This window comes from Capricornis sumatraensis, chromosome 1 (assembly GCF_032405125.1).
Source record: "Capricornis sumatraensis isolate serow.1 chromosome 1, serow.2, whole genome shotgun sequence".
Lineage (NCBI taxonomy): Eukaryota > Metazoa > Chordata > Mammalia > Artiodactyla > Bovidae > Capricornis > Capricornis sumatraensis.
The window spans coordinates 33,432,491-33,454,295 of NC_091069.1; the positions used below are offsets into that span (position 1 = coordinate 33,432,491).

Sequence of the window (21,805 nt, forward strand, 5' to 3'; positions counted from 1 at the left end):
CAATAGGAGATGCTAGCCACATCTGAGACCTCCACCTTCTTCAGCCCATCTAGAAACGTCCACTTGAAGAAGTCTGTTTTCCACAGTTGGGTTGGGACAGGTATACAAAGAGGAGTTTTCCTTTTAGAGCTTTGCTGGAAAGCCCTTTGTGCACTCAGCCTCACCACATGCTATGCGCACTGCCCCTAAGAATGCTTCATTTTCACCTGGCATCTTTACTTCTTCCTTTGCTGTTTTCTGAGATGTAGGTTTCACTTGTGGCCTAGGAAGGGGTGAAGTAAAGTCACTCAGTCATGTCCAACCCTTTGCAGCCCCATGGACTGTAGCCTACCAGCTTCCTCTGTCCATGGGATTTTCCAGGCAAAGGTACTGGAGTGGGTTGCCATTTCCTTCTCCAGGGGATCTTCCCAACCCAGGGGTCAAACCCAGGTCTCCCACATTGCAGGCAGATGCTTTACCATCTGAGCCACCAGGGGAGCCTGAAGGGGTGGAGAGGCCCAATTGCAGAGTGATTATTATTGCCATCTCTCCTTTGATGGATTGTATCCATTTCTACATTTTCACTTGCCTTCCTGCCTGGGCAGCAGAAATCCTAGGAACTTTGCTCCCAGCTGCAGTGACTCCCATGCATACCTATCCTACTTTTCAAATGCCAACTGGAGGCAGGTTTTCAGAGGGGGAACAAGGGACAATCCAGAGTTACCAGGAGTCCAGGATACAATCAGGAGCCCAGGAACCTAAATCTGTCCTCTGCCTGGGCTGCTTTCTCCGCTGTTGGAGAGCTGGCCCTAAATGCCCAGTCTTCTCTTGGATTCTAGCTGCACCTGTCTCCTCCAAAGGCTGTGGACCATCTACTTCTGATCTGCTTTCAGGGGTCAAAGTAAAACTTGAAGGCAGCAACTCACCAAGGAGATGGTGGATCTGGCGGGGTGGCTGCAGCAGAAGCGTTTGCGTAAAGCCTCTTGGACCTGCAGGAGGGGTGAATGCTGTTATGCACGGCCTTCCAGTGCAAGTCAGGCATGGGGAGACGAGCAGACTCACCTTCTTGTCCATGAGGCAACCAAACAGTAAGATGAAGACACCCTGAAAAGAGGGATATGGGGATCCGTTAGTCAAGGAGGAAGGAATCAACTGAAATCAACTCATTGCCCTTCCTCTTCCTTCAACCTCTGTCCTTTCGCCTAATTCCCATCCTGAGGCTTCCCGTCTCGGTTCTGAGCATTAACATCACTTGATGCATAGGATCCATTTCAGATGCTTTTCTTACTATTACGAGGAAGATGAATATCAAAAGATAGGGTACTGGCAATTCCCTGACTTCAATAGCAATTTCAGATATTTTACAGATAAGAGAACCAAAGCTCAAAGAAGTCTGTCTAAAGTTACCTAGCAGTCCGTGGAGGAACTGGGATACAGACTTAACCCTTTTAAAATTCCGGCACCTGTGTTTTTCTGCTCCACCGTGATACCTCCTTGAGAAGGGACTGGCAGGGACCTAGGCTGTCTAACAGGGCAAAGAGCATGGCTGCCACCGTGTCACCCACCTGGGAGGCGTTGAGAACTGTGAAGAGGTAGTGAGGGACTATGGAGACTTCCTCTAGCAGAGTGGCCAGCCCCAGCCCCCAGGTGAGGCCGAAGATAGGTGTAAGAATGAGCAGAGCTTTGATCACCCCCAAGAGGGCTTGGCGCTTCTCCACCTGGGGTCCCTCTGACAGCGAGGGTCTCAGCAGCTTCAGCACAGCCATGGTGAGTACCAGCCCATTCACGCCCACGATGGCCAGCACTGGACCCACAAAGGTATAGAGTGCTCCTCCCTTCTTGTCCAGCCAGCATGCCCCCTTGCTCAGGTATTGCCCTCGGGGTAAATAGAGGCCTAGGGTGATACCTGCTAAACCCATTGGGCACAGGTAGCCAAGGAGCACCATCAGGGAGAGTACTCGGAGCTTGGACAGCTGATGGAAGACAAAGAGAAGCTGGTGGGCCAACATCAGGGCCTGAGCCAGCATCCAGAAGAAGGTGGCCAGGTAGAGGAAATGACAGAGGAAGGCAGCAGCCAGGCAGAGCGGACTGTGAGGCCCCGCAGGGAGGAGTGGAGCTCCTAGGAAGCAGGCGTTTGCGGCCAGCAGGCAGAGGACCATGTTGAGCAGGGCCGAGTGGCGTAGGTAGGCGACCTTGTTCCGCACCACAAACCTCCACACCAGCCTGTACACGCCCAGGCACAGGAGCAGTGCTAGAATGGAGGCTCCCAAGCCCACTTGACTCAGCAGCTCCAGTGTGGGGTTGTTTGGAACCGTGTGTCCAGACATGAGGATGGAGAAGGCAGTGAGGTGCCGGCAGATACACTGAGTGGTGGGGCTGGCACTGGTTGCCTGTACCTGGCACCCTGCATCAGACCAGCCTCCCTTACCCTGGAAGAGATCATGGTCCCAGAAGACACAATGGGGACTGCCATCTATGTCCCCAAAGTCCATGATGACCTCTCCCTCCTTGAAGACCTGGCCACCTGCCATGATGGAGATGGCGAGGACCAGACCAGGAGTGGCATAGAGGGAGTCCCCCAGCCCTTGCCCGTAGTTTGAGGGCAGAAGGTGGTCCAGTTCCTGCAGCACCAGGCTAGTAATACTGACGTTGGTTCCATTATGGCGCAGGGGTGCCAATGAGTGCCTGGGAATCCATGCCTGCAGCGGGGGTTGAGTAGGGAAGGAGACTCTGTAGTTAGCTGGAAATGTGGGCTCGAGGAGCTGGCTCTGCAGCCGCACGTTGGGCAAGACGAAGGAGAAGGGCTGGTCCTGTGGGCACAGGCTGTGTGCCAGGGTCTCCACTGCCAGCAGGAGACTGGAGGCCACCGAGGGCATCTGCCTCAGGGCTAGGGTCCACAGAGAGCTGGAATTCATGCCAAGGACCTTGTCTGTGGTTTTCAGGACAGCCTGCAGCACCCAATAGAGAGATGAGGCTTGGCTGCCAGAGCCCACAGCATTGAGCTGGGGCGCTGGGAACCACAGACCCAAACCCATCCTTCCAAGTCTAGCTCAGGACCCAAGGATGGGGAGAAAGAGGGAGAGGAAGACAGGCCTGTGAAGAGAGCCTTTCTAATCGGGAAGGGTGGGGGGTTGTTCAGCCAACTGGTGGAGTGCCTTCAATATGTGGCTCCTGAGGAACACCCCACCCCTCTGTATGACACCCCCCCTCCCCCTTCCATCCCTTGGGGCCTCTAATGTCCTAAGGGGGCCCCTCCAGGTCTGTAAAGCTAGGATTGGTGCCAGTGGTAGAGGGCACACGCTCTGAAGTAGAGGACTGCCTGCATGTCTGCAGCCACAGGTGATGCATGTTCCAGACATGAAGGGTGTGCCGGGTCATTGTCCCTGATTATTCCTTTGGCTGCAGCTTACGGGTCACCACCTGGTGCCTATTCTGAGAGCTGGTTTAGGTGGGTCCCGCAAAGCCAAGTGCGTTTGAGTATCTTCATGCAGGTACCTTGTATGTGGGCCTGGGGGGATTCAGATCAAGTCTACATGTCTGCACACACGCGAACACCTCTGAACTGTTTCCACACCCCTTCCTGTTTTTCCCAGCCTCCCATGTGTTCCCAGCATCAGGCCTTCTCCACACTCCATGGCCTTGGCATATGCAGGAGGAGAAAGGGACCAGGAGAGCAGACACTTGGACTCTAGAAAGGTCTGCCATCTGACAGACCATGGTGATGTCAGAGGGACAGAAATGCCTGGGGGAAAAGCTTCCTGCCCATACTACCCAGCTGGCCCCTGCTGTGATTCAGAGATCTCACCTCCAGGGTGCTGCAGTTGAGCTGTGTTCCGGTGTCTGCCACCACCTTGGCCAGGACTGTCATGGTGCCCACCAGGGCCAGTAAGTCAGAGGGGGAGGTCACTGCCTCTACCTGCTCCTGCAGCTGAGCCAGGATCTGTGACACCTCTTCCTCAGGCCAGTCCTGGCCTGCCTGTAGCAGCTTGAGACAGATAAGACAGCAGGAGGGGAGTGGATGAGCCGTCAGGAAGGAGGGGCCACCTCCTTCCCAGCCCAGCACCTCCTTTCTTTCTCCCCACACCCCATCCCAGGGAGCAGAAAGCAGAGACGGGAACAAGCCATGTGGGAAGAATTCACACCAGGGTTTGTGGAGCAGATACCTGAGGGCATGAAGGTTTGGGACTACACCAACACTGGGTAGTAGGGTCTCAACACCTACTTCCTGGCTCTGCTAGGGCTCCAGTTCAGAGAAGCTGAATAACCTTCCTGCTGGGTCTCAGGGGGAAAGGACTCTAAAGCTGGGTCCTGAGTGAGGAAGGGATAGATCATGGAGGATGGGACACATGGGCAGCAGGGTCAGAAGCTTTACCTGGGCTCTGAGGAGCAGAGCCAAGAGCCCCGTGTCTGTGCAGTTGCTGTGGATGGGTCCCCAGACCCCATCAGGCCCACAGGGCCTCTTTACCGTGCCCGTCCTGTCCCCGGGACACGGGGCCTGTGCCACATGGCCAGCCTTGGTGACGTTCCAGGCAACAGTTGAGGAGTCCTCAGGGCAGGTGGTGTCTCCATCTGAAAATGACATCAGGGAGGGCTTAGCAGTGCATTCAAGCCCAAGCCTTTCCTTGAGCAGAAACCCCTGCAGGCTTTGGAGTCTGGTTGTGTTGCCCAGCTCAGGGAGACACCCAGGGGGAACTTCCAGGGTGGGCAGTGAGAGGACGGCCGGCCGGATCCCAGGCCCCACGTACCCTGGATGACGGTGACAGAGACAGTGACCCTGAGAGGGCTCAGACCCGGGCTCTGCAGCTCACAAATGTACGTGGTGTTGGCTGTAGGGCAGTGCTGAACAGCCAGCATGAAGCACTGGGAGTCTGGCGTGTTGAATACGGAGGCTGAGGGGAACATGAGAAGGGAATGGTCTCTGGACCAGGGACATGCCTAGACCCCTTGGGGTCTTCCTAGCAATTTCAGAAGCAGATGAAACAGTGGAGAAAAGCTGAGTGGTATGTGGGCAGCAGACTACTGCAGGCTGAGCTGAGATTTGGGGCCGGGAGAACCTGGTGGTATGTCGGGGGTATCTTATAAGCTCCAGGCCCTGAAGCCGCAGTGGACTTATTTGTAAAGTGGGACCATCATCAGAGGAAGCTTGCACAGTAGCATTGGGTGGGTTCTAGGAGATCATGTGGATGACAGCATGATGTGAAAGTTGTCTACACACATGTGGTTATTGTTGAACAGACCTGGGGTCAAAACAGTATTGTTTTGGAGTTCCAGTATTGGACCTGGAACTCCCAGGTTGAACTGCAGCCTGTTTCCTGGGAGCTGAAGCCCCAGCTGCCTGGAGGCAACTAGCTGCCCCTTCTCCCTGGACCCCCGAGACAGTCGGCCCCTTTCCATACCTTGGCCACCCTCTCTGGGGCTCCAGGAAGCCGTGTAGCCCAGATGTGTGCCGGGGGTGCAGCAGCTCAGCTGGAAGCCGGGGGAGGCGGCACAGGAGACGGAGAGCTGGTCTGGGAGCCCAGTCACATCTGTTGCCTGCAGGGGCACCCTCACCACCTGGTGCAGCTCCCACCTGAATCCCTGGGCCTCGAAGCGGCATATGTACTCACCTGCAGACACACGCCTGCTGCACCTCCCAGCTGCTCAGCCCCCACCTGTACTGCAGAGTCCTTCCTGCCTCCCCAGCCACTCCCTAGGTCTGCCCTCTTGATCCAGCCTGAGCTAGACCCCAGCAGGAAAGATCTCTTTCTCAAGGACTGCTGGGAGGAAGAGGAGATCCTGACGCTTTGTCACGAGCCCGTTGCCATGGATCCTAAGATGAACCTCCCTGTCTCCAGGAGATGCTCTGCCTGCACCACCTGCTGCCATCTCGGCATCACGAAGAAAAGCCCGCATCTGTCCTCAGGTGAAGTTGAGACCACACTTTTGGCGTTTTCTCATCAAAATTCTTCACATCCATGGGCCTCTTAGCCTTCGTTTCCCCAGAATGAATAAATGGACAGAAGGAAAATGAAGAGGAGGAAAGACAAGAAGGAAGGAGAAGAGAGGGAGGAGGAGGAGTCGGAGGGGAGCAGAGGAAGAGGAGGGAAGAAAGAAGGGGAGGAGCGAGAAGGCAGGAGAGGAGGAGGGAGCGACAGGCGGGCTACCTGCCCATCTATGGGAGATGTTGATGATGCTGAGGACAGTCCGGCCCCGGCTGGAGGTCAAGGACACACAGGTCCCTGCCTGCAGGAGGACGGGGCTGGGGCTTCCTGGGGGCCACAGGAACCAGTTCAGGTCGGTGGTCTCCTGGTTCATGAGGAGGGTCAGGTTCAGCGTGTTGCCAGGCATTTGCAGCCAGGAGTCAAGGCTCAGGGTCGCGGGGACTGCAGGAGGCAGGAGACAGAACCCCCGGAACAGGAGCTCGTGGCCCTGGAGCCTCGCCCTCCTCCCCCATTTTCTGAAGCCCATCTCTCCTCATTCCTTCCCCACCCAACACTAATTGTGCTGTTTTGTCCCTGTAGGAATGTGGCTGCTGCAGTCAAGCCTGGAAGACCCTATCTGTCAGTAGGAACCACACAGGGAAGCTTTTTGACCTAGGACTTCCCCCTCCACCAGAAAGGAAACTTTCCTTGTCCACCTGTCTCCAGAGCCCTGTTGTTGTTCGTCTCACTATTCCTGTCCCAGGCGCGGGGCCTGTGATCTGCTGTGATACCTGGCATTTTCTCTCACCCAGAGGAGCCGCTGGGCTTGGACCAGCTGGCAGAGATACAGCCGTCAGAGAGGAAAAAACACAGAGGGTTTTGTTCACTCGGGGCTATTGGTTTCCAAGTTCCCAGCCCTCCTCACCAGGTGGCAGCAGCTGGCAGTACCCGGCTTCAGTAGGGTTCAGGACAAGACAGCCACACGGCTGGTGCTTGATGGGGGTTTGACAGGGCTGGTGATGGCTGCAGACGCTGGCGTTCCACTGGTACCCAGAGAGGCAAGCACAGGAGCTGCACCCGTCATGGGTGACATTGCACTCTGTGACAGAAGCAAGGGAAATGAGAAGTGAGCAGGGTGTCCGGGAAAGCCCGATGCCTGCTGTCTGCGAGGCCCTAGGCTGGGTTTCTGGAGCAATCCAGAAACAATCAGACAATCCAGATAATCCAAAGTCACTGCTTTCCCAGCCAGGGTTCAAAGCAGCAGAGCGTGCTGGGCAAAGGCATCCGAGGTGGGAGCAGAGAAGCCCCGGCTCAGCATCATCTGCCCCTTGGGCCTCTGCCAAAGTTTAGAAGATGGGGACATGGAGCAGGAAGGGAAGGTCTGTCCGATGGGAGGTGGGGAAGAAGCTGGGCGTGTAGACCCTCCAAGAAGTAGGGAGGGGCTCCCTGCAGTATCTCAGACCAGGGCACTGTGGGAGGGATGGGCTTTCACACCCTGAGCACCCCCTCCCACCTGAGCAGCTAAGAGCCACTGAAAGGCCGGGGGTCAGGAGAGGTTCTTCCCCACCTGTTGTGAGGTTGAGGCCAGTGAGAGTCACTGGGGATGAGGAAGCCGAGGCAGCCGAGGCAGCCGGGACAGTCAGTGGCTGGGAGAGTGCCGCCGGCCAGGGCTCATCGGAGAAGTCCAGCTGTACGTAGACGGAGATCAGGACCAGTTCTGCAGGAGAGGGGAGAGCTGGAGGGAAAGGAGCAGCTGCTGCAGACCCGACACTAGCTGTCCCCTCCAGGAACCCGAAGACGTCACATCTTCCTCCTCCCACAGCCCATGCAGACAGGTCCATGCAGACAGAACCCAGGAAGATGGTCTCCACTCACCCATCACACATGACGCTTCATGTCGCCCTCCCAACAACCCCCCTTACACAGACTCTCCAGGAGGAAAAGGTTTTGTCAAGACCCCACAGCTAGAGAGCGGCCTTGACGCCTGTGACCAGTGCCAGACCCCGTCTCTCTCTGACCCTCCCTGCCCTCCCCCTCAGTGGTGCCTCTCCCAGACCTTTCTTTCTGCCTCGTTCCCTGCTCCCCACCCTCCCATTCATCCACTCACCACCTGCTCCACTTTCGGGGTCCAGCTGTGGCCCTGATCCCCCTCGAGCCTGCCTCTGTCCCTGGAACAGAGCACAGGAAGACTCTGGGGAGAGCTGAACCCTGCCTTTCTCTGGGGACACCTTCTTCTCTAAGCCGCTGGGGGAGCAGCCTGGCTAATCTGCTGTGATGTGGTCTCTCAGAGCTCCTCTTGTTGACTGGAGTCAAGCGGGCAGAGCAGGAGGGGAAAGCCAGCTTCTGGTAGGAGGTGCCTGACTGCAGCCCCAGGGATCCCTCCCAGGCCAGCAAGGCCTGCCTGAACCCAGGAACCAGGCACACCCTGGAGAGTCAACAAGCTTTGCTTAATTCCTTCCTGAATGTACCTATCCCTGGGTCTGTGAGTCTGTGTGTGTGCACTAAGTCCCTCCACGACTTTTTGCGACCCCATGGACTATAGCCCTTCAGGCTCCTTTGTCCATGAGGATTCTCCAGGCAAGAATACTGGAGTGGGTTGCTGTACCCTCCTCCAGGGGATCTTCCCAACCCAGGGATTGAACCCAGGTCTCCCGCATTGCAGGCGGATTCTTTATCAGCTGAGCCACCAGGGAAGCCCATGAATATTGGAGTGGAGTGGGTAGCCTATTCCTTCTCCAGAGGATCTTCCATACCCAGGAATCGAACTGGGGTCTCCTGCATTGCAGGTGGATTCTTTACCAACTGAGCTATCAGGGAAGCTTGGGGATTATTCCCTCCATAGCAATTGCCATGAGGGTGAGCAGAAGCATTACCTAGGTCTCTGGTGTGTGTAAATATTTCCTCACCCACACCTTCCTCTCTGAAAACTGCATGTGTGTGAGGAGGTCAGTCTAGAAACAGATATGCTCTAGATGAGTATGTGGCTAGAGACAGATAGATATCCACCTGGGAGAGCACACCAATCATAAAGTGCCAGACTAGACACTGCTGACTTTCCTCAGATTCTCTCCTCCTCTATGCCAATGGCTCCCAAATTTGGCCAGCTTTTATTTTCATTTTTAAGTGGCAAGCTTGACTGGAAGAGCCTTTACCTAAAGTGCAGCAGGCATCAGTGGTGTTCACAGGAATTCAAATAAAGAAACAAAAACTATCCTCACACTCTGAAATATTAGGCTGAACTCTCATAAAAAAAAAACCATCCTCTTTAAAAAAATATGTTACAGGGGCTTCCCTGGTGGTCCAGTAGTTAAGACTGTGTGCTCCCAGTTCTGGGAACCTGGGTTCAATCCTTGGTCAGGGGACTGGATCCCACATGCCGCAACTAAGATTTGCCAGCTCAGGCAAATAAATAAATTTTTTTTTTAAAAAGCATGACTTCCTCTCCCTCCAGCCCTCTCCCATCCACCCATCCATTCATCCTACACCGTGCTGCCTCTCATACCCAGAGGCCCCTACTGTCATCTCTGCAGACCTTCTCATGGTTCTCATCCAGGCTTACTCACAGGCTGGGATGCTTGGGCAGCTGGTGGCTCCACCAGAGGGAGAGTCATGGCCAGGAGCAGCACAGGGGCAGCTGAGCAGACCATGGCTCAGTGAAGCTGTCGTCAAGAGCCCACCTGCTGCCGCATGATGCAAATGTCCTCAGAGGAGAGCTGGCAGGGCTGTGCACAGATGGAATGGGAGAGAAGAGAGGAAGGGAGCCAGGCTGAGTTTACAGAGGAAGTGTTACAGCCCATGCTACAGTCAAATGGGCAGCCAGGTCACTGTGGGGCCCCCTGGAGCTCACAGGCTCCAGTGAGAGTGGTCTGCCCAGGTTCCCGGCTGGAATCTGGGCCCAGGACTCAGTGAGCAGGAGAGGAGCTGGGGGCTCTAGGTTACAATACCAGCCATGTGTCCATCAGCCAGGTTCCATCACATCTCCAAGGGTCTGGAAAATCTGGATTTTTCGCAGCTCCCAGGAAGCTGGGTCATTGATCAAAAAGGCAAGATTAGAAAAGACAAACATCAGAGCTGATGGCTATGTTGAAATAATTTCTAGATAGACAGGACTTTTAAATGTAACAAAGAATCTGGGAAGATACCTGGAGAAATTATCGAGGAGTTTCATAACATAATTTCATAGTGAGGAAGGCTTTTCTAAGTGTGACACAAAACCCAGAAGCCAGAGAGGAAATAATAAATTAGAAAGTATACAAAGTTTTAAATTTGGGATGAAAAGACTGTTGGGATAAAAAGGCAAAAGATAACATATTTGTAAGACTATGACTGTAAGGCTAATCTTTTAAAAATGTTGTCTATTTACTTGTTTATTTTCAGCTGCACTAGGTCTTCACTGTTGCGAGCAGGGTTCTAGCAGCTGCAGCAAGTAGGGACTACTCTTCATTGTGGTGCGCTGGCTTAGTTGCCCCCTCCCCATGACATGCGGAATCTTTTCAGACCAGGGATCGAACCCATGTCCCCTGTGTTGGCAGGAGGATTCTTAACCGCTGGACCACTAGAGAAGATCAAGAGCTAATCTTAACATAAAAAATTTTTATCTTACACATCAGTAAGAAAATGGGCAAAAAAATCAAAGAAATATCAGTAGTTTGATAAACATATACAAACACCCAACTTAAAATATAAGACATGCAAATTGAAATAGAATATTCTTTTTCACCCACTAACTATCAAAAGGTGAGACGTTGGTTATCTTAAGTGTTAACAAAAATGTACTTGTACAAAAATATGTGTATAAGGATGGAGATCAAACTAGTCAATCCTAAAGGAAATTAATCCTGAATATTCATTGGAAGGACTGATGCTGAAGCTGAAGCTCCAATATTTTGGACACCTGATAGAAAGAGCTGACTCATTAGAAAAGACCCTGATGCTGGGAAAGATTGAAGACAGGAGGAGAAGGGGACGACAGAGGGTGAGATGGTTGGATGACATCATTGACTCAATGGACATGAGTTTGAACAAACTCCAGGAGTTAGTGATGGACAGGGAGGCCTGACATGCTGCAGTCCATGGGGTCAGAAAGAGTTGGACACAACTTAGCAGCTGAACAACAACAAGGATGTTCAAGGCAGAGCTGTTTGTGATAGCAAATGAGTTAAACAACCCAAATGCCCAAAAAGGATAGGTTAGGTAAGTTATGGCATTTCAAAATAGGACATCGTTATGGGGAAAAAAGTAAAGTAGCTCTATTTGGAGTAAACCATGATATATATGGTGAAATTTAAACTGTATGTTATGCTCTCCTTTAGGTAAAAAAAGGAATCCATATTAGATACTTGTGCATTTTATACTTGGAATATTTCTGGAAGAATACATTAGAAAGTTAGAAATAATTGTTGCCTCTTGAAAATGAGATTAGGAGTCTGAATTGTTCTCTGTGCTGTTTGATAAACATATTTTCTAACTTTAGGCATGTTCTTTTTTAATTATAGAAAAAGAAAGAGCTGAGACTTCCCAGTGGTTAAGACTCTATGCTTCCAGTGCTGGGGGCGGGGGCAGGTTTGATACTTGGTGGGGGAACTAAGATCTCATATGCTGTGCAGTGTGGCCCCAAAAAAGAAAAAAAAGAACTGATTTACACACACACACACACACACACACACACACACACGCACACGCACACACCCTGGGGTGGAAATCTAGACTCAATACATTTCTACTTTCTCCACCACCCCACGGTAGAATCATTGCTGAAAAACCAGCAAACACATAGAGCAAAATACATTCATGGGAGCAAAGACTTCGTAAATAGTTGATTTCAGAAAACATGATAATGAAGAAGAATCAGATTTGAGAACCAGAGAGACAGGACACAGGTACTTGGGTGGGACACTGTTAGCATGTTGGCAAGTGTCTACTGCAGCTGCAGGTGGTCTCAGATGGACACCAACAGCATCTACTGTTACTGCCAAACGGGGTCAGTCAGAGAACTAAGTGGACCTGGACAGTGCTCACCAGGGGCTCTCGAGGACAGGAACGACAGAAGAGAGAGGTGGAATTGAGACGCGTGGAGGTGAGCTGCTTCCATGCTGGGTAGACACTGAGCAGCGGAAGTTTCCAGTTAGGAGAGGCAAGGACAGACCACTTGGAGAGAAGATGCTCTATCTAGAAGCAGAAACACCAAAGGAAGAAGTGACTCAGAGAACATCAGGAAGTCAATGGAGGAGACTTTCCTGGTGGTCTAGTGGCTAAGACTCCAGGCACCCAATGCAGGGGGCCTGGGTTCCATCGCTGGTCAGGAAATTACGATCCCACAAGCTACAGCTAAGCCCAAGAACTGTAACTAAAGAAGCCTGTGTGCTGCAAAAAGACCCTGCACTTGCCAAAATAAATGATAACAATTAGTAATAATTTTTTTTTAAAGAAAGTCAATAGAGCTGGAGCTGGAGAGATCCCTAAGGATTCAACCCCCAAAACAGAATTTTTCCTAATTGGTACTCAATTCATCTTAATCCCTTTGAGTTCACGATGAGAAATGAGTATTACAAGGGGAATAACATATTCCTGGGTCCATGAAAGTTGAGGTGTCCAAAGTGTATAAAACTACGAATAGAACTAAGGAAGTGAGAATACTGCCATAATTACAGGTCTATGGATGTGTTCCGTACAAATGGTATAACTCCCATTTAGTGAAGCAAGCTATATTTTCAATGTCATAGGAGTGCATAAAATTTAAAAGAACTCTGTTGTGAATTCATTCATTCATATATCCATTAAATAAATATTTATTAAGCACTGGTGTCCGATGCTATGCTAGGTCTTAGACATTCGGTGGTATTGTGGACTAAACGTGTCTTGGTGCATTTACCAAAATAAAGGTTGGGCACAAAGACTGTGACAGTTATTATGGAATATAGTTTTTTTTTTTTGGTTGCTACCAAGGCTTGGCCAGTATCAGGGTACATCAGAGGACGGTGTGCAGAGAGGAGGGGGAAATGCACAGCTGTTTACCCAGTTGGAAACCCTGATGCAGTACAGTTTCAGTAATAGCTAATTAGCTAATTCTTGACTGAGACAGAAAAGTCCAATACAGAAAGAACATGTTTAAAATTGCTTGACGACATATGATGTATGATCTATGAAATATATGACAATAAAAAGTATTTTAACACAAAGGCAGATACTGTATATGTCTTCATAAAAACTAAGGATATTTCTGACATCAAAAAAAATTTAAGGGGTGTGTGTGTGTGGATAAACATACGGGGAGGACTAGGACATTGGAATGAAACAGAATTTTTTCTTTTAAAGGCAAAAAAATTTCAAATCCTCTAAGGCAGGAGCTATAGATTAAAAAAAAAAAGTATTTTATTTATTTATTATTTTTGGCTTCTCTGGGTCTTTGTTGTGGTGCCTGGGCTCTTGTCGCTGCACGTGGGCTTTCTCTAGTTGCAGTGAGCAGGCTTCTTATTGAGGCGGCTTCCCTTGTTGCAGAGCATGGCTCTATCTGGAGCATGTGGACTCAGTAGTTGTGGCTCACAGGCTTAGTTGCTTGGCAACATGTGGGATCTTAGTTCCCAGACCAGGGGTCGAACCTGCCCCTGCATTGGCAGGTGGATTCTTAACCACTGGACCACCAGGGAAGTACTGGAGCCTGTTGATTTTAATGTACAATTCAGGCTATCAAAATGTTACTAAGTTTAAGTATCTATTAAGCACACACCCTATCTATTTAGATTCATCTATGAAAATCATTTTATAACATGGAGATATAGATGACCTCCCTAAGCATGAAATGAAATCCTAAAACCACATAGGACAGGATGACCAATTTGAATATGAAAAATATGAGATGGCTTATACAAATCACAGAAGGCTACAAGATGGTAATATTACTCCGTGAAAGAAGAACAATTTTCTCTGAGGGAACAACTCCATGCTAAGGTTTGCAAAGAGGTAACGAACGGAAAAGCAGACACAGGAGTCAGATAGCTGGAGACCAAAATTAGCTTCATTACTGGAAAAGCTGAATGAGAGAGAGATGGTGGTTTGGATGTGAGCCAGAAGCGCTTCCCAGTCATCCTCCTTGAACTGAATCTCCTTACCCAGTCACTGGCATAGCTGGGCATCTCCAGGTCTCCCTTGTGGAGATGGGGGAGCTGAGAGTGGGTCTGGAGGACTTGCCACTTCAGAAGAGGGAGGTCTCAGAGCTTATTCTCCACTTCTTAGCCATCAGATAGATCACTGTTCGCTTGGGGAAATGGGAGAGGAAAGAGAGACTATATCCTTATGGGGAATGGAAGTTCCCTCCGTTCTGTGGAAATGGGAGAAGAAAGGAATAGCATTCTGCACCAATACCATGCAGATTATAACAAGATTGATTTCAATATTTTAGTCAGAGAAAACTGGAAAACTTCATTTAACTCATGTCAAAATATACACATAAGAGGATTTTATAAAGTCAGCAAACTTAGAGAATATTTTTGGATACTTTGTTAAAAAGCCCTAGAGAAATGTGTGCCAAGAACAAAAATTAGCAGGTACTTTGAGTGAAAACCTATTGCTTCTGCTTTATTCTACATATTTTCTGAACTGATTTGTAGAAAGTGTCCTCCACCCTTATTCACAGGTTTGCTACAGAAGCGGTCATTTTATACAAGGTCATGCTGCCCCCCTGCCAACAGCAGAGTCCTTGTTACACATCTAACACCACCAACTTCTCTCTTCCAGTGTAACTGGATGTGGGACCTTAGGGAGAGCCTGAGGTTCCAACCTGCATTGGAAGTGGGAGTCTTAACCACTGGACTACCAGGAAAGTTCCCCTCAAGATATTTTTATAATAGTGGCTTTTAAAAAATAATTCCAACATCTGTGTCATCACTGATGTCTATTGATTGCCTTTTCCCATGCAAATTGAGATTTCCTGACTCTTCATATGCCATGTAAGTTTGGATTGTATCCTTGACATTTGAATATTATAAGACTCTGGATCTTATTTAAATCCTACGGAAAATATTGATATTTTTATTTTAGCAAGCCACTGACCTAGTTTGGTTCAGGTCACAAGTTCTGACCCATCTACTGTGAATTGTATTTTCAACCTTGGTTCCCTTTACAAAGTCTTTCTGATACTATTCAGATCTACTGCATATGTGTGCCACCCAGTGACCAGTCTGGGACCTGGGTGAAGGTCTATGTCTTAGTGCAATTCTCAAAGTCTGTATATGGATGTACACTTGGGAGAAACTCCCAGGACTTCATAAAACTCTAGGAGTCATCTTCCTGAATTTCCTTTCTCTCAAGTTACTCCAGTTCCCTTGAAATAATACTCTTGTCAAAGTAGCATGACCATAGCACATTTATATCTACCTATATTACATGTGTTTTTAAATACTTCTTTAAATGAATTAGAGAATGGTAACCACATCCATTCCTTCAAAACACTGTTCTCTTTATAGCCTGAGCTTAGCACATATAAACATTATTGTTCGTTTTAAAAAGCACTTTAAGTGCATTACAGAAAACTTTAAGAATATTTTCAAGTATTCTTTAAAACACTCAAGTGTTCTAAGAAAAACTTCTTAGAACATTCATGTTTTCTTAGAACACTCAAGTTATTCCTTTTTATTAAGAAAATATTGTTTACACTGTAAAGTTTACAGGATAAAATCCAGCTTCCTCAAGTCTAATTGGTTTAAGGAGATAGGTGGAGGGCATTTCATGGGTCAAAATCGCCAACGGGAAGTGAAATGACCACACAATACACAAGTCAAATAAAAGTGAGGCTGGGTACCACTCCCTCTCCTCATATCTTGAGTAGAATTAGTTTGGGCCTTTATCTCAGAGCTCAAGAATAAATCCTACCAAATAGGAGATTGTATTCAATTAAGAGCCTACTGTGTTTGAACAACACAATATCTACATTACAAATATGATAGTTAGAGAATTCCTCAGCAGTAGAATGGTTAGGGCTCTGCACTTTCACTACCGTGGGCCCAGATTTGACTTCCCTGGTGGCTCAGATGGTAAAGTGTCTGTCTACAATGTGGGAGACCTGGGTGCGAGCCCTGGGTTGGGAAGATCCCCTGGAGAAGGAAATGGCAATCCACTCCAGTACTATTGCCTGGAAAATCCCATAGACAGAGAAGCCTGGTAGGCTACAGTCCATGGGGTCGCAAAGAGTCAGACACGACTGAGCGACTTTACTATATCACTGTATCACTATATACATACATATGTATATATATGAAAGTAAACAAATGAACAACATAAGAAAATTAAAGTGGTTTTGACTTTGGATTATCAGAGTAATGTTGGCTTGTTGAAAAAAACCTAAAACAATTGAGAAATGTGTAATTTAGAAACTGAAAGTACTTATGACTCTCTTTCTGGTCATAAAATAAACCACACTATATATCTTGCTTTTGAGTTGTTTACTGGAAAAGTGTTAGTTTTACTGGAAAAAAAAAATTCCAGTAATTTTTAAAAATGAAAAGACCTCAACTTTTCATATTGCTGTTTCACATACATACACAAAAAATATGCAAAGAAGTCGTTTTTTACTTGAATGTGATTGTATTTTTTTTTCTTGAGAGTCTGTGAATTCAAACAAAATTTTAGACAGGAAGTTTATTAAAGAGTGGTCCAAGAAGTGAAAACAATCTAACATCCATCAGCAGTAGAATGGATAAACAAACTGCAGACAGCTTTACTTCTATACTTTAAAACCACACAGAAATTAAAATGAGTGAACTAGACTTATATATATAGACACAGATCAACCTCAAAACAATATTGAGTATAAAAAATACTGTAGGAGATTAGGAACTGTATACTGTGCTATGCCAAGTCTCTCAGTCATGTCTGACTGTTTGCGACCCGCCAGGCTCCTCTGTCCCTGGGGAGTCTCCAGGCAAGAATACCGGAGTGGGTTGCCATGCCCTCATTCAGGGGATTTTCCTAACCCAGGGATCAAACCCAGGTCTCCTGCATTGCAGGTGGATTCTTTACTGTCTGAGCCATCAGGGAAGCCCAAAAAGTGGGATCCTATTTAAGTACACACACACAAGCCCCAAATAATACTGTACTGAATCTAGACATAAACCTATGTAAGAACAGTATAGAATAAGAATAGGAATAATAAACAACAGCTGCAAGACAGTGGCTAATTCTGGGACCAAGTGGCAAAGAGATGGTATAGAGCTGGAGCTTTAGCTGAAACATAAAAAAAGAACAGTTCAGACTTCCCTGGTGGTACAGTGATAAAGAATCCGCCTTTTGAGACAGGAGACATGGGTTCTATCCCTGGGTCCAGGAAGATTCCATGTGCCACAGAGCAACTAATCCTGTGCCCCACAACTCCTGAGTCCATGCTCTAGAGCCGATGAGCCATGACTGAGCCTGTGCAGCGACTACTGAGGCCTGGGTGGCTAGAGCCTGTGCTCCGCAACAAGAGAAGCCACCGCAATGAGAAGCCCGTCACAACTACGGAAAGTCTGCATGAAGCAAAGGAGGCTCAATGAGCCAAAATGAACAAATAAATAAAATTATTAAGGAAAAAAAAGCTCTGAAGAACACATGGCAAAATACTAACCCCTGTTAATTCCTGGTGGTGGTTATTTGGATATCAAGTATATTCCTTTCTATGTGTGATATAGTTAAGCTGGGTAATGATGCTGGTGATGCTGGACAGAGGGATGGGGAAGCTTTCCTGATCTTGACCTTGACTGTTAAACATACAGATATCTTCTTTTTTTCTTCCAGTTTGAATCTTTTTAATATTTAAAGACAAAAAGTGAGTGCTTTTTATTTTTTTAAACATAGGCACAGAGGTCTAACTGCCAACTTGCACACAGGAAATGAGCACCTGCTCTGTCACCCACAGTCCCAGCTGGTGTTTGACTGCTGTGGGCCCTCGCCCTCTCTATTCACAGCGGCTGATTTATGCTACAACTGTAATGTATCTGGTCTGTTTCTTAATGTGTGCATGTCTCTCCCCAGCATCTCCATTCTAAAATAAAAACCAAAGAGTCATTAGGGGCAGGGGACATCTCTCCCACTGGTACCTGCTCCTACCCTACATCTTCTGGCTTGGAACAATGCCGGGAAAGGAGTGGATGGCCAGAGCGGGAGGACGGGGCTGCACTCCGCACTCTGTCATTGGAGTGAGGACAGGAGGTGTAAGTTAAAACAACATGGTGGGCACAGATGAGCTTGGGAGTCCCTGTGTGAGATGAGGCCAAGAGAATTCTCCTCACCAGGTTTAGAGAGATCAAGGTGTCATCATTTAAAATGAAACTATTTTATTTTATCTCAGGAATCAGCAATTCAAACAGTACTGAATTTCAAATATTTTCCCACGGAGACACCTCAGCTATCGCAGGAACCATCTAGACCTTTCCAGGAAGTGAAGGTAGAGCTGCAGGCATTCCTCCTGACAGCCCTACGGTGAGGTTAGAAGCATCTCTTCAGTGTGGAAAACAACAGGAAGAGCCTGGATCAGGAAGGAGGTGGCCTCAACTCACAAGGCTGTTCTGCAGAACCTGTACTTTATTGGAGCCACAGAGAGAGAGAGAGAGAGAGAGAGAGAGAGAGAGAGAGAGAGAGAGGGATGAAAAGTGGCTCTCTGTCAGACTCCATGGTCTCCCTGACATGGCATTACCTGGCTCCTGGCTCATCCCCATCCAGCTCCTCCTCATCTTTTCACACGTCTTTCCAGAGCACTTCCTCCTCAGAGAGGGGACAGTGGCAATGGCCCCCTCAGGGACCCTAGCCATAGATGCATTTTTTATGAGAAAAGTGTTTCTTCTAATACACATCTAGGTTTTCATTTTTGAAAGAAAAGCCTTTACTTCCAGCACTTTATAAAATTTAAAGGGCTATGCCTATACAAAGATGGGCTTTAAAAAAAAAATACCTAGGAAAAGTGTTTTATCCTCCTTAGTTCTCTCTTTGGTTTTTATCTATTTTCCTACTTGTGTGGCTTATTCCGTCATAGAAATCTTAGCTCTAGGGTCCATCTTAATGCTCCCATTCTTTACATCAGTTTCTCTGGAGAAGCTATTAATTCACTTTTCCCTGATTACCTACCTACTCCTTTCAAGAGGGAACTTGCTGGCAGTTACCTCTAGCACTAGCTTCTCAAATTATCCCTTTAATCTTTCCTGTTCCTAGTCTCATGCCAAACGAGGAAGAGAAATCCAATATGAGTATTTTGCTGATGCTTATATCAATGCAAGAGAAGACTCTACACATGGACATCACCAGATGGTCAACACCAAAATCAGATTGATTATATTTTTTGCAGCCAAAGATGAAGGAGCTCTATACAGTCAGCAAAAACAAGACTGGGAGCTGACTGTGGCTCAGATCATGAACTCCTTATTGCCAAATTCAGATTTAAATTGAAGAAAGTAGGGAAAACCACTAGACCATTCAGGTATGACCTAAATCAAATCCCTTACGATTGTACAGTGGAAGTGAGAAATAGATTTAAGGGACTAGATCTGATAGAGTGCCTGATGAACTATGGATGGAGGTTCGTGACATTGTACAGGAGACAGGGATCAAGACCATCCCCATGGAAAAGAAATGCAAAAAAGCAAAATGGCTGTCTGGGGAGGCCTTACAAATAGCTGTGAAAAGAAGAGAAGCGAAAAGCCAAGGAGAAAAGGAAAAATATAAGTATCTGAATGCAGAGTTCCAAAGAATAGCAAGGAGAGATAAGAAAGCGTTCCTCAGCCATCAATGCAAAGAAATAGAGGAAAACAACAGAATGGGAAAGACTAGAGATCTTTTCAAGAAAATTAGAGATACCAAGGGAATACTTCATGGGAAGATGGGCTTGATAAAGGACAGAAATGGTAGGGACCTAACAGAAGCAGAAGATATTAAGAAGAGGTGGCAAGAATACACAGGAGAACTGTACAAAGAAGATCTTCATGACCCAGATAATCACGATGGTGTGATCACTCACTTAGAGCCAGACATCCTGGAATGTGAAGTTAAGTGGGCCTTAGGAAGCATCACTATGAACAAAGCTAGTGGAGGTGATGGAATTCCAGTTGAGCTGTTTCAAATCCTGAAAGATGATGCTATGAAAGTGCTGCATTCAATATGCCAGCAAATTTGGAAAACTCAGCAGTGGCCACAGGACTGGAAAAGGTCAGTTTTCATTCCAATCCCAAAGAAAGGCAATGTCAAAGAATGCTCAAACTACCAAACAATTGTACTCATCTCACATGCTAGTAAAGTAATGCTCAAAATTCTCCAAGCCAGGCTTCAGCAATATGTGAACCGTGAACTTCCAGATGTTCAAGCTGGTTTTAGAAAAGCCAGAGGAACCAGAGATCAAATTGCCAACATCCACTGGATCATCGAAAAAGCAAGAGAGTTCCAGAAAAATATCCACTTATGCTTTATTGATTACACCAAAGCCTTTGACTGTATGGATCATATGAAACTGGAAAATTCTTCAAGAGATGGGAATACCAGACCACCTGACCTGCCTCCTAAGAAACCTGTATGCAGGTCAGGAAGCAACAGTTAGAACTGGACATGGAATAACAGACTGGTTCCAAATAGGAAAAGGAGGACATCAAGGCCATACATTGCCACCCTGCTTATTTAACTTATATGCAGAGTACATCATGAGAAACACTGGGCTGGAGGAAGCACAAGTTGGAATCAAGATTGCCGGGAGAAATATCAATAACCTCAGATATGCAGATGATGTCACCCTTATGGCAGAAAGTGAAGAAGAACTAAAGAGCCTCTTGATGAAAGTGAAATAGGAGAGTGAAAAAGTTGGCTTAAAGCTCAACATTCAGAAAACTAAGATCATGGCATCTGTTCCCATCACTTCATGGCAAATAGATGGGGAAACAGTGGAAACAGTGGCTGACTTTACTTTTTTGGGCTTCAAAATCACTGCAGATGGTGATTGCAGCCATGAAATTAAAAGACACTTACTCCTTGGAAGGAAAATTATGACCAACCTAGACAGCATATTGAAAAGCAGAGACATTACTTTGCCAACAAAGATCCATCTAGTCAAGGCTATGGTTTTTCCAGTGGTCATGTATGGACATAAGAGTTGGACTGTGAAGAAAGCTGAGTGCCAAAGAATTGATGCTTTTGAACTGTGGTGCTGGAGAAGACTCTTGAGAGTCCCTTGGACTGCAAGGACATCCAACCAGTCCATCCTAAAAGAAATCAGTCCTGAATATTCATTGGAAGGACTGATGCTGAAGCTGAAACTCCAATACTTTGGCCACCTAATGGGAAGAGCTGACTCATTTGAAAAGACCCTGATGCTGGGACAGATTGAGGGCAGGAAGAGAAGGGGATGACAGAGGATGAGATGGTTGGATGGCATCACCGACTCAATAGACACGGGTTTGGGTGGACTCCGGGAGTTGGTAATAGACAGGGAAGCCTGGCATGCTGTGGTTCGTGGGGTCACAAAGAGTCGGACACAACTGAGCTGAGTGACTGAACTGAACTGAATGTTCAACTAGGACACATGAAGAGATAATGAGGTTGTTACTTTTACACATTGTCTCATGTCTGTATGTCTTGCTTCCTAACTTCTGCTAGACTTCTGGTCAAGCAGGCTATATGCCAAGCCTTACTGTATTAGGTATCTATGTTGGCAACTATTACCTCAACCCCTGCCCCAGGTTTTTGAGGATTCTTAAGGAAAATGGATTATAGCAAACTTGCCTACTCACTGTCTCCAATTAGTGTCTTTTTTTCCCCCACTAGTGCCTTTCTCTTCCATGCAAACTAAATAACTATCCATCTGAACTCCGATGATTTCAAAGTTTCATGAAGACAAAAGTGATCCCTACCCAACATACAGCCAATGAAGTCCCTTGCATGGCTGTATCTTCAAATTTGAGAAAGAAAAATAAGAATAGTGG

The 21,805-nt window shown here is 47.5% G+C and overlaps 1 protein-coding gene across 1 annotated transcript; it reads right to left on the reverse strand.

Annotated features, from left to right (window-relative positions):
• Positions 1–202: 202 nt before the first annotated feature.
• On the reverse strand, positions 203–9,526 carry ADGRF3 (adhesion G protein-coupled receptor F3). The gene is made up of 13 exons (XM_068983592.1): positions 9,443–9,526; positions 7,987–8,047; positions 7,447–7,596; positions 6,792–6,978; positions 6,123–6,361; positions 5,376–5,585; positions 4,725–4,868; positions 4,352–4,548; positions 3,785–3,964; positions 1,545–2,927; positions 1,042–1,083; positions 906–968; positions 203–262 (listed from the first exon to the last, which is right to left on the reverse strand). The coding sequence occupies exons 1-13, from the start codon at positions 9,524–9,526 to the stop codon at positions 203–205; spliced, it is 3,000 nt and encodes a 999-aa protein (XP_068839693.1).
• Between the last annotated feature and the right edge of the window lie 12,279 nt (positions 9,527–21,805).